General features: G+C 35.9%; 3 protein-coding genes and 1 non-coding gene across 4 annotated transcripts; 3 read left to right on the top strand and 1 right to left on the bottom strand.

Moving 5' to 3' along the window:
* Window positions 1–470: 470 nt before the first annotated feature.
* Window positions 471–3,866, top strand: LOC110725641 (embryo-specific protein ATS3A-like). The gene is made up of 4 exons (XM_021905116.1): window positions 471–781; window positions 934–1,044; window positions 1,476–1,716; window positions 3,458–3,866. The coding sequence occupies exons 1-4, from the start codon at window positions 656–658 to the stop codon at window positions 3,550–3,552; spliced, it is 573 nt and encodes a 190-aa protein (XP_021760808.1). The 5' UTR covers window positions 471–655; the 3' UTR covers window positions 3,553–3,866.
* A 612-nt stretch (window positions 3,867–4,478) lies between these two features.
* TRNAR-CCU lies at window positions 4,479–4,551 on the top strand. Its single transcript has one exon. It is a non-coding gene; the product is annotated as a tRNA-Arg (tRNA).
* Window positions 4,552–4,666: 115 nt separating this feature from the next.
* On the bottom strand, window positions 4,667–7,114 carry LOC110725642 (chaperone protein DnaJ-like). Its single transcript, XM_021905117.1, has 5 exons — window positions 6,945–7,114; window positions 6,759–6,847; window positions 5,824–5,902; window positions 5,105–5,201; window positions 4,667–5,000 (listed from the first exon to the last, which is right to left on the bottom strand). Exons 1-5 carry the CDS (start codon window positions 7,003–7,005, stop codon window positions 4,913–4,915), a joined length of 414 nt encoding a protein of 137 aa, XP_021760809.1. The 5' UTR covers window positions 7,006–7,114; the 3' UTR covers window positions 4,667–4,912.
* A 2,177-nt stretch (window positions 7,115–9,291) lies between these two features.
* LOC110725643 lies at window positions 9,292–11,789 on the top strand. The gene is made up of 8 exons (XM_021905118.1): window positions 9,292–9,423; window positions 9,740–9,873; window positions 10,154–10,235; window positions 10,531–10,613; window positions 10,800–10,838; window positions 10,934–11,004; window positions 11,074–11,188; window positions 11,442–11,789. Exons 1-8 carry the CDS (start codon window positions 9,375–9,377, stop codon window positions 11,514–11,516), a joined length of 648 nt encoding a protein of 215 aa, XP_021760810.1. The 5' UTR covers window positions 9,292–9,374; the 3' UTR covers window positions 11,517–11,789.
* Window positions 11,790–15,353: the final 3,564 nt, after the last annotated feature.

The following is a 15,353-nucleotide window of genomic DNA, read 5'->3' on the forward strand; positions in this document are numbered from 1 at the left end:
TCCGTATTACAAAAATAATACTCTGGAAAATTCACGTGATTACTTCGAATTATAATGAATAAAAAGGTAATGTTATATTTAGCCCTAAGGGCTATATATAAGCATTAAATACATTCTTGAAAATGATATAAAATTAAGAATTCATGACAAAACACATGTAAATCAGTGTAATTAGTGTTCATATTTTTTAAGTTTTTATGATTTTCAAGTGAAAATTTAATGCTTATATGTAGCCTTATGTATAACATTTTCCTGAATAAAATTGTCTATTATATCAATGATTACAACCAACTCCCTATGACTTATGAAAAGTTTGATCATTAGACATTTAGTCATTTTAAAAGATCTTACAAAGAATACAAGTATATGCCATTTTTTTTTTTTTTTTTGAATTTTTTGTAGTTATATAATTATTCACCCCTTCAAAACTTGATTAGTAAAAAAAAAAAAAAAAAATGGTACTTGACTCAGGATTTATGTGGGATTTATTACAAAAACGTGTAGCTGAAGCTGACTGCTAACATCTGTTATGTTTCTGTATAAATAAGAACTGTCTTCCTGCTTTTAATTCACATTAAAATCCCAATTTTCTCCCACAAATTTCCTGAAAATTTTGCAAAAAAAAAGTATATTCCTTTTTTTTTTCTTTGAAAAAATGGTCAGACTTCACATTTTCTTGGCCATTTTTTCCATCATCTCCATCCACGCTTCATCATCATCACCAATTCCTTCTACTGAATCAACACTCCCTCTTTTTTCTATCAGGATTAAGCCTAATCAGGTGATTAATTACCATCTTTAATTATATTTATCTTTTCATTTTTTTTTTTTTTATTAAAGTATGATCTAATCACTTTTACAAGATTCTAGCTTTTTTGGGTGCATTAATTTTGTGATTAATTATTTGATTGTTCTTTATTATCTAAATTTTAGACTACTGCTTCAACATGCACATTTAGAGTTCGAATTACAACAAGCTGCAGTTCTGTATCATACACTAGAGATCAAATTAGTCTTTCTTTTGGTGATGCTTATGGAAATCAGGTATTTTACTCCAATTTTTTGAGGTTACATTTGTTCAATTTTTATGATAAATTGTTGATTTTTATTTGTTTTCTGGATTAAATACCCACCTAATTATGCAAAATTGCAAAGTCAAATTAGGGATGATGGGGTTTTTCCCTTTTAGTTGTTGACTTAATTAGTGATTGGTATTTGGTAATAAATCAGATTGATGTCCTGCAATTGGAAAGAGGAGAAAATCAGATTTTGTTTAGTGGGTATTTTGCAGATTTTATTATGATTGATCAATGATGAATGAATAAGGAATACCTTAAATATGAGAAAATTTGGAGCAGATAAGTAGAATAAGATGAAAACTGAGGAAATCAGATAAACCTATGAAAGAACATTGAAATGTGGTTAGAGGGTATGTTATATGTATTACTGATTGGTACATTCTGGTAAACTAATAGGTGTATGTGCCGAGGATTGATAATCCATCGGCTCGTGCTTTCGAGGCGTGCTCCACGGATACATATGATGTAAGCGGACCATGTACATATGATGTATGCTATGTGTACCTATACCGGAGGGGACGTGATGGCTGGAAGGTACAGAATGTGCAAATTTCCAGCCCTTATATAAGGACTGTGACTTTCAAATACAACACATGGATACCAAACGATGTTTGGTTCGGGTTCAACTATTGCAATGGTGCGTCTGCCTCTTCGTTAATGTAGATCCAGAGATGATGAGTAATTGAGCTGTCATGATATACAATAATACGAAAATCTTGCTTAATTATCTTTCTAGTACTATTATGTTTTTTGACAGTAGTGTATTTGAGATTATTATTCTGCACCTTTGATCAGTGAACATAATGCTGCTCTTAAGATTTTATATATTGTGATATGCTCAGATTGAGATTTCATCTTGGATTTGTTTTGTGTTTTATTTGTTTGTTTACATATTGATCAGTGACTTTTCTGTATTATGCCTAGCTAGCATAATTTGAGGTACTGATGCCACGGACTTCTTATCTCTATGTCGACTCTACCAACATAAGCTTATACTGACTTTGTTAGATGACTTGTAGTTTTCTTGTATATACTCGTGCTAAATGGTGTTGGTTCATGCTAAATTTATTTGGATTACTTTTCCTGTGATATGTGATGTCCAACTTAGCTTCTTTTTTAAGCTTCTTATCTGATCTTTGTTACAGTAATTGATAGCTTCTGTATTCTGCTTTGCTTTAGACCATATCTTTTAGTATTGCCAATAAACATCTATTGTTATCTGTGCTGTTATACGGATTCATTATGGTCTTATTCTTGTGAACTGTGAGGTATTTAATTGGACTAAAGATTATGTGTAGGGATTGCATGAGAAATTATTCTTCTCCCTAGTGTTTTGGTGTTATCATCTCTTTTCTTCTGGAGTGCGAAAAAAAAAAGTAAATCTTGTCTCATCAACTTGCACTGCTAAGGTTTCAAAAATTCTGTTTCTAGTTAGTCAAGAGGTAGGTTGTAAAGATTGGTCTCTGAAGTTCAACGTGTGGTTACTTAGCACTATTTGTTGTTAGAATGAACTATGGTGCCCCACAAAGAAAGCCTTTGAATTGGCATGGCTGGCCTCTGCGGAAAGACCCAAACTTCAAATTCCTCGAGAAGCTATTGTTTGCATATAGAGAAAATTGAGCATTAAGGAAGAGGAGAGTAGAGAGGCGACAAAGACAGTGGCCCATGTTTCTGATCCCTCGTATCATGTTATCACTTGAGATTTAGGTTTCACCTGTCTTTAACTGGGCAAAATATCCAAATAGGAGCAAGGAGAGCATCTTACCATTTCCTTCCCTACTATCTTGTCCCTACTACCTCATTGAAATGGAAGGGTTTAAGGAAGAGAGCATTCTTATCATTTTATTTCTCAATTATTTTTATGCTCTCACCTTCCTTTCCAAGGAAATTTCGGGTCAAATTATTGAATAGCGAGAGAAAAGAGAATCCTCTTTCCCCTTTTCTCTCTTAGCTTGTTAGATAGATAAGTAAATTTCTGTATAAAGTAAGAGGAACATTGGTTATGATCCCACCCCCATGAGACAGCCAACAGATTTCAGTTACTGGATTCAGGAATGCCTCATAATGAAGCACATTAGCTACCACATTTCAGTCATTTTCCATGAATATATATGTTCTGATTTGATAACATCAGAGTATAGGTCTTCAGAAGAGAGTACAGCCAAACCTCTTGGCTGAGTGCTTAAACATTTGATGCTTCGAAAATCAAGGCACTCGGATAACATGAGCCAGGCCAATGAGGTTTGGTTATGCTCGTTTTTTATGTCCTTCATGAATCCAGTAATCCCACATTCAGCTTAGCTTACAGTCACCATAATTTGAGCTATAGTTTTACATGATCTGACCCACTAATCCACTATTATTCTTGGTAACTGCAGGATCATCCTCTCGAGGGTATAATAAACCTCAGTTAAGCACCCTTATCATGATCATAGCCCTGCTGTTTTTCGTGCTCGAATGGTGCTTGTTTTGAAACTTTAGAATTGAGTATTAGAGCAGAAGGGCGTTCTTTTATTGCCTTACGCTGCTAGTAATTAAACCACAAAATAGGATAATGTGGTTTGTGCTTTGTATTTATTTTTTCCTTTCACCCTACTAGGTTACAAGTGGTTCTACCCTAGATTTTGACACCTTGTTCTTTCTATATATGTCTACTTTGCTGCTATAAAACTTTGTAAATAATTCTAAGATCTGTCTTGGAGAAGGGTATTTTTGGAGCTTATGTATTTTGTACTTGTTGGACATGTATAATCGGTACTCTATGTGTTAATATCTACCAAGTGTAGCAAAATTAGCTTGGCTAATCCTCACTGAACCAAACAATATGTGGACTAAATTTACTAGACTCAAACATCTAGCAATTTCGAACCTTTTCGGATACCAATTGAAACACGAGGATGCTACTATTTGACGACAAATCATAGCTCAAAATGAAAACTTGATCCGCTATCTTAAACTACACATTGACAATGTTGATGTAAATTTGAAGGTGACAAATATCACCACTGACTATAAAGAATGAGATACTGGTAAGTTATGTAGCAGTACTATATCATGTACGTACAATGTACTCCTTCACTAAATAACACGGTGACTCGCGAACTTCCTCAAAACTCATGAAAAATGGCCTTTCAATGATTGTACAATTCCAAAGGTTAGTTAACAACTTAACATTGAGGATTACCTTCATTGGATTAAATGATATGCATAGATTTCCATATTTTGGCTTGCTATTTTTCAGTTGGTCTTTACTAATATCAATAGCGTCTGTTTCCTAAGCAGAAGGTCGGTCGTAGGTTCGACCCCTACCTGACGCGATATAAAATTTTGTTTTTTTTCCTTTTCTTTTATTTTTATTTAAATTTTTTTTACTTTCATTTGATTGTTTAATCAACATCAGCGTCTGTAGCTCAGTGGATAGAGCGTCTGTTTCCTAAGCAGAAAGTCGTAGGTTCGACCCCTACCTGACGCGTAAAAGTTTTATTATTTTTTTGCCCCCTTATTTCCGAAAAAAAAAAAAAAAAAAACAAAACCAAGTAACGTTTATGATCAATGATCAAATGAACTTTAATCTTCTTGCATTATTAACAAGCTAAACATTTGTACTTTGCATTAAAGCGCAATACTAGCTTAGTGAAAAATCATTAATCAATAACACGATAACAATTTGCAAAACTGTTGTACATTGCTACAACATACAGAGTTACAACGGAATACTAGCTTAGTAAAGAAAAACATCAAGCAACTATCAAATGATATACGATGAAAATACTATTATCTAGGGATCTGTAGTGATTCTATACCCCTGCTTCAAATGTGTAGGCTTAATCCTTTCAAAGACCTCCTTCATCGAAGGTACTCATGAATCCACCGATGAAGCCAGCTCCATTGCAGTCTCCACACAGAATCTCCTTTTTACCTCTGAAAACGAGGAAAGATTTGCTCAAGTTTTTGGGTAAAATGTATTGGTAAGTACTTCAATGCATAAACATGTCTACATATTGTAATATGGGTTGATAGCATACCTGCAAAGCCAGCATAATGCACCGGCCTTAAACTGTCCATTAAAATGATCTTGGGAGTTCACACCAGCTCCTTCACACTGTGAACATACCTTGGCACCTAGCAGTTTAAAGAAAATAATTGATGTTAGAAGGTTATTAGTCCCATCATTTCATCGTATTTTCAAAGGACATGCATTGAATAGAAGCAGGGAACAAAAACGCTGTAGTTTTGATATCTGTCCAAAAATATTAAAACATCACAATGAGCAATGGTTTATCAGCCTTTTTCCCCCCAAATGAACTTATACTTTATATCCTCTATCAGTTCAGGACTAGAGCAACACAGATTTCCGGATTTGACTGCCTATAATGTCTCCGTTCCTAAGGGATCATTAACATTCCCTTGTAGCAAACAGGTCATAGCCAATTTTTAGAACAGAACCTAAAACAATGGGTGGATAATACAAGTCTTGTGTTCCTGTAAAAGACTTCCTAGTGTAGATGCTACTATTGCCAGGAAGGGAGTCTAAGCCTTGTTTCTATCTTTTCTCCGGCCAAAAAACAAAAAGAATAAATTTCGAGATGGGTTGGTGCAAGGAATTCAGAGATTTTAGCTCCTAATCTATACCAAATGATAATCACAATTCACAAAGGAGTGGATGCTACACACAGCCGAAATTTGAAGATATGATCACAAACGAGCAAAATAAGTCCGGTTAGTAAAAATATGTTCAACATACCATTTCCATCACATGCAGCACACACTATGCTATTCACCTTGGTACCTGCACTGCCTCTGTAAGACTTTTGATCTGCTGCCTGTTCAACCCAGAAAATATTGGTTAACACTGTGAAAAACTAAGCATATAATTACAGAAGGAGTATTTATGAGGCGAAAAAGAAACTAAGATCTACCAATCTTTACAAGCTCAACATACATACGATTCTCAAGAGTCAAGACTGCCTAGCTTTTCTAGGAGTAAAGACATTCATTTGGATGAATGAAAGAACAGAACATAAGGCAAAAGTGAAATATTAGTAGATTAATTTCATAAAGTGACTTTCATTATAAATGGCTTCATCTTAGAGTATTGTGCAATAATTAACACATTTTAACAAGATTTTTGGATATGATTAGATAAAGGCTGCTTCAAATTCCCAAATTAAGGAAAAAGATAATCTTTAAACAAAATTGAAGTTTTCTTGTTCATTGGATTTGCGGTTGGCATTCTCTTCATCCAAATTAGAGCTAATTTCATAGCCAATTCCACAATTAGCAAAACTTACATATATAATGAAGGTCTTAATCAAACAACTAATATACTGTAAACACATTAGTTTTAACTTAATACACAACAAATGTCAAAGAATAATCTTAGGCAATCCCACAATACACAAATACCTAGTATATTGCATACAAGTTATGTCACCCAAATCACATACAATTCAATCCTAGGTGAAATTAACATGTTGGATACAATACACCCGTTATATCTAATTAATCACACATAAGTCACTCCGTTGCAACACTTAACTTTTAAGTGACACGAGTAATAGAGCATGTTGTATATAATACACCCGTTATATACACGATTTTGCCATATGCCTAGTACTCAAATTGACCCATGACTGAAAATGAAGTGAACATCCAAAATTATTGAAGAGGGTATCTCACCTTAACCTCAAGAGACTGAAATCTCTCAGTACCCAAATGGGGTTGTCCTTTAACAAACGTTACAATACTAGAATTGCCAATCAAAACCCCTGCAACAACAGTGACAAAAGGAAATGTTAATAAAAAGTACTCAACTTTATGACCAAATTCAGCAATTTTAATAAATTTGATAGATGAATTATGAACCTGGTTTAGTTGGTGTGCTGCTAACAGCAGTTAAGGGAGTGAAACATAGAGATTGCGCCATTGAATTGTAGAGAGAGAAAGAAAAAGAGGAAGAGGAAGAGGAAGAGAGTGTGTTGAGTGTAGAGTAGTTTGGTGGTTGCAAGGGAAAATAAAGGAGCTAAGATAAGGTAAGGTGGTATCTGAATTTCAAGATCACCTCAAATATCTAGATATTCACCTTTTTTTTTTTTTTTTTTTTTTTTTGTTGCCTACTTGCCTTTCTCAAATTTCCTTTTCAAGGGAATAATAGATGCTTAGATACTTGTAGTATTTTCTAAAAAAAAAAAAGTTAGATATTATTATGTAGTAAGACTTAAAGTTATGGATAATAAATGATGGTATAGGTTAATGTAACTCCATATTCAAACTTGTATTTTTTAGATTAACTGAGAAATTATAATTTCAAACTTGAGTGATGATGAAAATCCTTCATCAATGGTAAGAGACTAGTGATCGAATGTAGTCTTGGGTGCCCAGTGTCCCCCAAGCCTTTCAATAGATGTACAATTGTACAAAGTTTCGAGAATAAGGTTGGTGAAAAAATGTGGTTGTTTCTAAATTTTTGTTACATTGGTAGTCAAAAGTTGTAAGAGATGGTTCCAATTATCAATTTGTCACCTTGGGATTCTATAATAAGTTTCTGAAAAAAGTACCTCGATATGTCTAACCTTATTATCTTGTCAACTCTAAAAACATTTGGATTACGAAATCAGACCATTTTTAAGGATTTTGAAACCTTGTGTAGAAATCTCAAATGATGGCAGAGAGACGTCACAGTGTTAAATAATGTAGGCGCATACGTAATCGATTAAAGTGATAGTTTAAAGGCAAATTGGACAATTTCAACCACCCAAATAATCTATCAAGGCCTCTTGGGGATTATGGGAAGCACCCCAACCTCTTTCCTTATTAGGCCTGAAATAGTATAAAATTATCTAGAATTAAAGGTTATAATCCATGCATGCTTTTGGATCGATTTTGGAATTTTAAAAAAAATAAAATAAAGTGAATGTATGGAGGGTCTCTCAAGGGCATACATTTTTGTGTTTGAACCACAATAGGCCTATTAATAGGTCTATAAAGTCTCATAAATGAGATTGGTTCGAATACGTGGCTGTTTCGAAATTATGTTCTCATGATAGTCGAAAGTTGCAAGAGGGGGTGGTTGCACTCACTAATTTAGTATCATGAGGTTCTATAATAAGGTGTTGGGATTAGGGAAGCACCTTGATGCTTAGCCTCATTGGGTTCGAAAATGTTCTCTGAAGGCAAAATTAAAATGCTATTATTCATAAAATTGGACTGTTAATCAAAAACTCAAGTGATACATATTACATGGTAACATTGGTAAGGTAGTAAGGGAGGCATCTAGGTCATATAATGATTTTTGGAACCGATTATGACCACAATCAATCACATAAAAGCCCGTGGTGGGCTTGAGTTAATGAAAGAAAGTATGTATATAAATAACTAAATTGATATTTTTTTTAAGGTGTGGATGGTTCTAATCACATAAGTGGTCCTCCAGCCCTTCGAGATCTTATGGATCCGTGGAAAACACCACGACCTCATTTATTCCTTGCTCAAACTCAAATGAGTAAAAAGTTGTAATCTAAAATTCACGCTTTCATACCAATTTCAAGAATATTTTTGCCGAAGATGAAGTAAACGTGATGGGTATCTTCTAAGGTCATGCAAATTTGTTTAAAATCATAGTAGACCTTTCAATAGATATGTAAAGTCTCAAGAATGAGTCTGGTGAAAATACGTGATTATTTACAATTATGTTACATTAGTAGTCAAGACTATAAGAATAAGGCGTGGTTCAATTCCAGTTATAAACTTGACACATCGAGGTTCTATAGTAATTTACAAGAACGAGAAGCACCTCAATGTCTAAGGTCTAACCTCATCAAGAGGTAATTTCAATCACCAACTTAGCATCCAAGGTTTTGTAATTGTCTAATCTCAGCTCGTTAAGTCTGAAACTGTTCTCCGAGGGTAATATTAGAAGATTATAATTCACAAAATCGAACACGGTGTATTTTGAAAATAGACAATTGGTCAAGAAATGGACAGCTCAACTTTAAGACAAATTACCAGAAAATTCAATTTATTTTACAAACAAAGAGCCTTACCTCAGGTAATGAGGTAAGTTACCTGGGTGTTTATGGAGTTTTACCATAGTAGTGTTCATCAAACATCAGTAATCTGCAAGATTTAAGCTTGCTTTGTTGATATTATGAAGTAACACTGAGGGCAAATTTGTAAATTCCTATCTTTCAAGCTAACTGTTTTTTATCAGGAAAACAGCAACCTTCCATTATATTTTGGGCACAAAAATCAAAGAGTGTAAACCTCAGTTTCATCACAAGCCAAAGAAGAGAGAAAATGGCCAGTGCTCTCTTCTTGGCCACTCCACTTTTCCAACCTTCTCAGAGTATGTCATTTTCCCTTCTTTTCTGTTTATAATACAGAATTTCTTCATTGTTATTATTTAAAAATTTTAATTTCTGTTCTATAGTTGTATTATGCTGTTCATTTAGTTGACCCCATCTTTAAAAATGTCATCTTTGTTTAACTCTGTACATGTTTTTATGTAATCAAAATTTGGAATTATGGGTAAAAAAAAAACATTATTTTTTGCTTAATTTCATGTCCCAATTGACAATTTGGAATGACAACAAAACTGGAAATCTTTTGACAGCATTTTGACAGTTTAATATGGGGGTTTGATTATGTGTTGTTTTATGCAGATAAAGAAGTAAGTGGAAGAGCTATATGTAAGTTCAATAGCTCAATTTTTGGGGAATTGGTTAGGCAACCAAGTCTTGTTCACAAAGGAATTAATCAGAGCTACAAAAATAAGAGTATCTCCATTAGTTCATTGGTACAGAATATATTGTCTTTTCATGTTGATGTATTATTGTGATGCATTATTTTATTCAATTCGACCTGTATAAGTTTAGTGGGCGACTCCTCCTATTGCCAATTGGTTTTACGATGGAAGTTGAGGGGTGCTTCATTTAGGCCATACTAATAGCATCAATTTCTAGCCTTATAGGAATGAAATATGAGAGTTGCTACAGGATAGCTTGATTGGTATATAGAAGAATTTGTGCTTATACAAAAATCAGCCAAGTAATGAAAGTGAGGTGAAATTTTTGCAGTTTGGAAGGAAAGTGAAAGCCAAGACCAAGAGGGAAACTGTGGTACCGGAACCAGATTATCGGATCCCTATCGTTCTACTTGGTGGGTAATTCTGCATTTTCCTTGCATTCCATTGATGTATTGCTTTGTCTGTGCTCCTATGTATGTACTAAGTACTTGTACATTTGATACTATTATAGTAGCATAAAAACCTTTCCCTTAGTACATTTTGAAGCATATATTATTTGGAGCATTATAATTTCTTGTTATAATATGTTCTTTCTGTTTTGATTGAGACAACGAGAACATTTGCTAGCTAACCACTTATACATGTATTTTCTGCCTGCCATAATTTGTTTTCTGAGTTTCTTTGCTTTTGATTCTTATATGGTAACAGGTGCAACAGGTGCTTTAGTTTATACAGACAATCTAGTCGCAGCAGTACCAGTTGGTCTTCTTGGTTTACTCCTCCTAGTTCAGGTATTATAAGGATTATCACCTTTCATAGGTGAATATGAAGGCACTGTTAATCATCGATTTCTTCCTAGTGTGTCAGTTTAGTTCGGAAGCCTAGTATATCAAATATTTTTCTTCTGCTGAAAGATTGTATTGCAATTTATAACATTAACTTCAGCAGTTAACCGTGTTCAATTCCTCGAATTCCAGGCTACAAGGGTTAGATTTGTCTTTGATGATGAAGCTCTGGTTAGTCTGCGCTTAGCTCCTCAAAATATTGTGGTTCTCTCCTTCCTCTTTCACAGTGCACTAAACATCAATATTCTACTTTTTCCTGATTGTAGGAGGTGAAAGTGGGTTCTGAGCTTCAAGAGTCTGGAGAAAATGTGTTTGTGGGCGGAAAGAATCGTTGGAAGTATGTACATCTACACTAACAATCAATGAAATCAATAGCTGACAAGTTAACCACTGAGACATGTTGCAGGTACTCCTCATTCGTAAATTGGGAGTTCTGGTGGCCTAATTTCCCTATCTTGGTGTACTTCAAAGAAACACAAACCAAGCCTGAAGGGCAAATTCACTTCTTCCCTATAATATTTGTAAGTAACAATCTCCAATTTCACTTGGTTTTTCACTATTGACTGATAAGAAAAAAAGTGTGTGCTGAAGTAAGAAAAGTGACAGGAAGATCTTGTTTTCAGTTTTTCTGCATATGTTATCTTTGCATTTTCATCCCAGGAATCCCTTTTGTCCAAGTCATAATAAATGAGAAATTCTCCTTTGTGCAGATGAAATTTAGATGTAAATGTTGATATGTAATTTCTTTTTTTTTTTTTTCCTTCTGATGAACAGAACGGAAAACAACTCTATGATGTCATGGTAGAGCGAGCAGGTCCCTCAAAAACCAGTGGCCCAAAATCAACATGAATAATCGAGTTCAGTTTGTGAGTTAACGTTATGAGTAATTAAGTAGAATGGCATAACCACAGAAATTGAGTACTGATATATGACAAGAAATTTATTCATGTACACTGTTACACAATTTTCTGAATGTCACTTGAGAGCATCTCAAAGCGCTTTGCAAATAATAACTCTGTATGACTGTATCTATTGTTCCTAAACGTCCCACAAGGTGGAAGAACTGATGTATAGACCACTTTTAAATACGAATATACGATGTTTCAGTTGCAAAGATTTAAAGTTATTTTTCTCGTAAATGTAATCAATAATTCTCTCAGTTTATTTGCTGATAAGCATTTTGGATGGTCTTACCTTCAGCAGTTCCTAGCTTCCCGTGTTTCAGAATTTGGAGTTTCGGCATCATCAACTCTGGGTTTATATCGTTTTCTTCTACCCATTCAGAAACCCTTCAAACCCGTTAATGTTAGGAGTTAGCACCTCTCTCTAGAATGTGTCATTTATCTTTCTTTGGATTACCTTCAAACATATTCCATTACTTACTGCCTAAACTCGAGAATAATCTAATTACATGATTCTATTATTCTTCCAAACTCGATATGCTTAATGTAAAAGGAATCTTTCGGTAAAAAACTTCAGAAACAAAACTATCATAACCCATAAATTAAAATGGATCTAAACTCAAGAACCTGGTTCTGATCATATATGATGTATAAGTTGGCATTACACAAAATGTAAAACCACACTACAGGACATGGATCAAAGAATTATCTTTTTTTTTTTTTTTTTTTTTTGATAAGGGATACAAACATACTACATATTAATACTAAAGCTAATAAAGTTAACCGCTGCTTCTCCTGCTATAAGATGAGCTCTTTGAACGCGCTGACGATCAGCCTTGTAAATACTACAAAATTGGAAAGTTGAGCCAAGACGCTGAATCTTGCGGATGAGCCAGATATAAGCTATATTACCATGGCCATCCCCCCGTAGGAGGGAAACCAGATTACATGAGTCTGTAAACACCGCGATGGAATGAAACCCACTATCCATAGCCCATTGTAACCCATACAAGCATGACAGAGCCTCCGCATGTAAAGCCGAAGAACATACCCCAAAGTTACTTCCACCAATGATCCGATCATCCAACGGGTCATCATTATCCAAGCACCATCCCATACCGGCATTTTGAGAGTCTTTGAACCAAGACCCATCTATTTGCATGGAGAGAAGAGCACTCTCCTGAGAATTCATTCCAAGCTGAGCAACGTAAAACCCAGGCAGATAAGGGGAGCCACCATCACCCCCCACATCATTTGGCGAACTTGCAAAGGCATCCGAAGCGACAAAAATGGAATGTGATTCCATTACCTCTGCGAACTGAGAATCAAACGGGCGAGATGCAGACGAATCCTTAAAGATTCTGGAATTCCGACATAGCCACAAACTCCAAAGCGTACCGACAAAGGTACCTAAGCGAGTACTATAAGGCCCATCCAGACTAATAAAAAGTCGATATAATCTTGGATCCAATCTGATAAAGAAAGGTCTCCATTAAATTCTGAGCGGATACCAAGGCATCCACCCCTCCAAACTAATCGTGCAGTAGTGCACATTCTGAAAAGATGTTGCAAGTACTCTGGTTCGGAACGACTGAGGTCACAAAATACATCTTGAATTGGAACACCTCTGTGCTGGAGCTGTACCTTAACTGCAAGAGCGTGATGTAGCAATTTCCATAAAAAGCTTCCATTTAGGTTGTAACTGGAGAGACCATAGTACTTTCCAGAAGGAATCAGTACTAGATGGAGTGGAAACAGGAGAAAGTTGCAATTGGAGCATTGCATAACCTGTTTTCACCGAGTAGCTTCCAGATGGGGTGGTCGCCCAGAACCTAAAGTCTTCCTTAGTCGTATCAGGTTCCTCCATTGCGAGGATTGTAGAGGCGGGCGTAGGAACAAACCAGTCAACTACCTTAGTAGTATCCCACATCCCTGTCTGAGGATGGATAAAAAAACTAACCGTCTTCACAACAGAGCTCGACAAAGGAATTCCGGGTTTGAACTCCGGAACGCAGCCATTGACCCACTTGGCCGAATCAGCAAGGGTGGTGGTGCCATTACCAATCTTCAAATTGCAGCCCTGTTTCAAAAGAGTATCCGCTCTGAGTAACCCCCGAAGGCCATACGAATGACGACCAGAAAAAGAACGTCCGGAGTGGGGATTGGTGGACAAAAAGGTCGTACGTGCACTGAAAACTTTAGACACTAGCAGCTGTGGGTTTGAAAAAAGTCTCCAAACCTGTTTCATAAGCAACACCTTGTTTAAGGAAGATAGACAGCGAATGCCCAGGCCACCCAAGCCGCAAGGAAGATGCATAGTATCCTTATTAACCCAGTGCATACCCTTAGTTTCCGAATGTGCCTAGAAGAAACACATCAGCAAGGAATCTATTTTCCCAGTAATCGAGACAGGTAACTCATAGCAAGCGAGTACATGGGAGGCCATTGCTACAAGGATAGAGTTAATGAAAATTAACTTTTGCAATTGAGACATCCGGATAGTATTTAAACAATTAATCCTTGCAATGATTTTGTCAATAATGAATTGGAAGTGGTCTTTCTTTTTTCCCACAAAGTCAATCGGAGCCCCCAGATGATGATCAAACACCTGAACAAGCTTCATTTGGAATATCGATTTGAAACCAGCTTGAGAGGTGGCACTAACATTCGGGCTAAACTTAATCAAGGACTTAGACAAGTTTATCTCCTCTCCAGAAATCTTCGTAAATCGTTAAATGATGTGCATGATATTAGTACAGGAATCAGATGTTGACCGAAAAAAGATGAGCGCATCATCCGCGAAGAATAAATGCGAGATGGAAGGGCTTGACCTAGAAAGCTTAATTCCTTGGAAAAGTTTCATATCCTGACCTAGGTGCAACATACGAGAGAAAATATCCATGCAGAAAAGAAAAAGATAAGGAGAAATGGGATCACCCTGACGAAGATTGCATTGTGGTTTAAAGGGGTCTGAAGTAGTTCCATTGATCAAGGATTTATAAGAAACCGTGGCGAGGCATTGTTGGATCATCTGGAGCCATCGATCCGGAAACCCATAGGCTTTTAAGACCTGCAAAAGAAAACTCCAGTGAACTCTATCATAAGGTTTGCTCATATCAATTTTGATTGACGCAAGCCAATTAGTTCTAGATTTTGAACAATTGATTTTCTCCATTAATTCATGGCTCAACAAAATATTATCCGTCATAACACGTCCTTGAACAAAGGCCACCAAGCACTTAGAAGCGCATTTGTACACTGTGTTGCAAAGACTAATTGGTCGCAAATGGCCCATCTCTGTTGGGGTACCAATCTTAGGAATCATAACAAGGAGAGATTGATTCCACTCTTTCAGTAGGTACCCTGTCTGGAAAAAACTTTGAATACCTGAAACAACCAAAGCACCCACAACATCCCAGTGAGTTTTGAAGAACTCGACTGTAGTTCCATCGAGCCCCGAAGACTTACAGTCTCCTAAGGAAAACATTGCAGCTCGGATCTCAGAAGCAGAGAACGGACGTTCCAAATTAGCGAGTTGAGAAGAATTAAATCGAGGAAGATCTAATTCACGAAGGACGATATCAATTTCCGGGTCATAAGGAGGCAAACTATCAGTCTTGAAGGTTTTTTTCAGAGACTGCACAACAACACGCTGGACATCAGCCTGACCATGTTGGAGCACTCCCTGATCATCAAACAATGAGGTAATCACATTTTTTTTTCTGACGACTTTTGACCTTTGAGAACAGAAGCTTAGACGGGCAATCGCCTTTCAGTATCCAGT

Source organism: Chenopodium quinoa, unplaced genomic scaffold (genome assembly GCF_001683475.1).
Source record: "Chenopodium quinoa cultivar QQ74 unplaced genomic scaffold, ASM168347v1, whole genome shotgun sequence".
NCBI lineage: Eukaryota > Viridiplantae > Streptophyta > Magnoliopsida > Caryophyllales > Amaranthaceae > Chenopodium > Chenopodium quinoa.

Excerpts from the sequence above, each read along its gene's own strand:
- LOC110725641 (XM_021905116.1), top strand. The coding sequence starts at position 656 with ATGGTCAGACTTCACATTTTCTTGGCCATTTTTTCCATCATCTCCATC. Across the intron at positions 782-933 it reads TCAGGATTAAGCCTAATCAG|ACTACTGCTTCAACATGCAC; the intron begins GTGATTAATTAC and ends TCTAAATTTTAG. Across the intron at positions 1,717-3,457 it reads CGGGTTCAACTATTGCAATG|GATCATCCTCTCGAGGGTAT; the intron begins GTGCGTCTGCCT and ends TGGTAACTGCAG.
- LOC110725642 (XM_021905117.1), bottom strand. The coding sequence starts at position 7,005 with ATGGCGCAATCTCTATGTTTCACTCCCTTAACTGCTGTTAGCAGCACA. Across the intron at positions 5,903-6,758 it reads TTCAGTCTCTTGAGGTTAAG|GCAGCAGATCAAAAGTCTTA; the intron begins GTGAGATACCCT and ends TGGGTTGAACAG. Across the intron at positions 5,001-5,104 it reads GCATTATGCTGGCTTTGCAG|AGGTAAAAAGGAGATTCTGT; the intron begins GTATGCTATCAA and ends CCTCGTTTTCAG.
- LOC110725643 (XM_021905118.1), top strand. The coding sequence starts at position 9,375 with ATGGCCAGTGCTCTCTTCTTGGCCACTCCACTTTTCCAACCTTCTCAG. Across the intron at positions 9,424-9,739 it reads ACTTTTCCAACCTTCTCAGA|ATAAAGAAGTAAGTGGAAGA; the intron begins GTATGTCATTTT and ends TGTTTTATGCAG. Across the intron at positions 10,839-10,933 it reads TCTTTGATGATGAAGCTCTG|GAGGTGAAAGTGGGTTCTGA; the intron begins GTTAGTCTGCGC and ends TCCTGATTGTAG.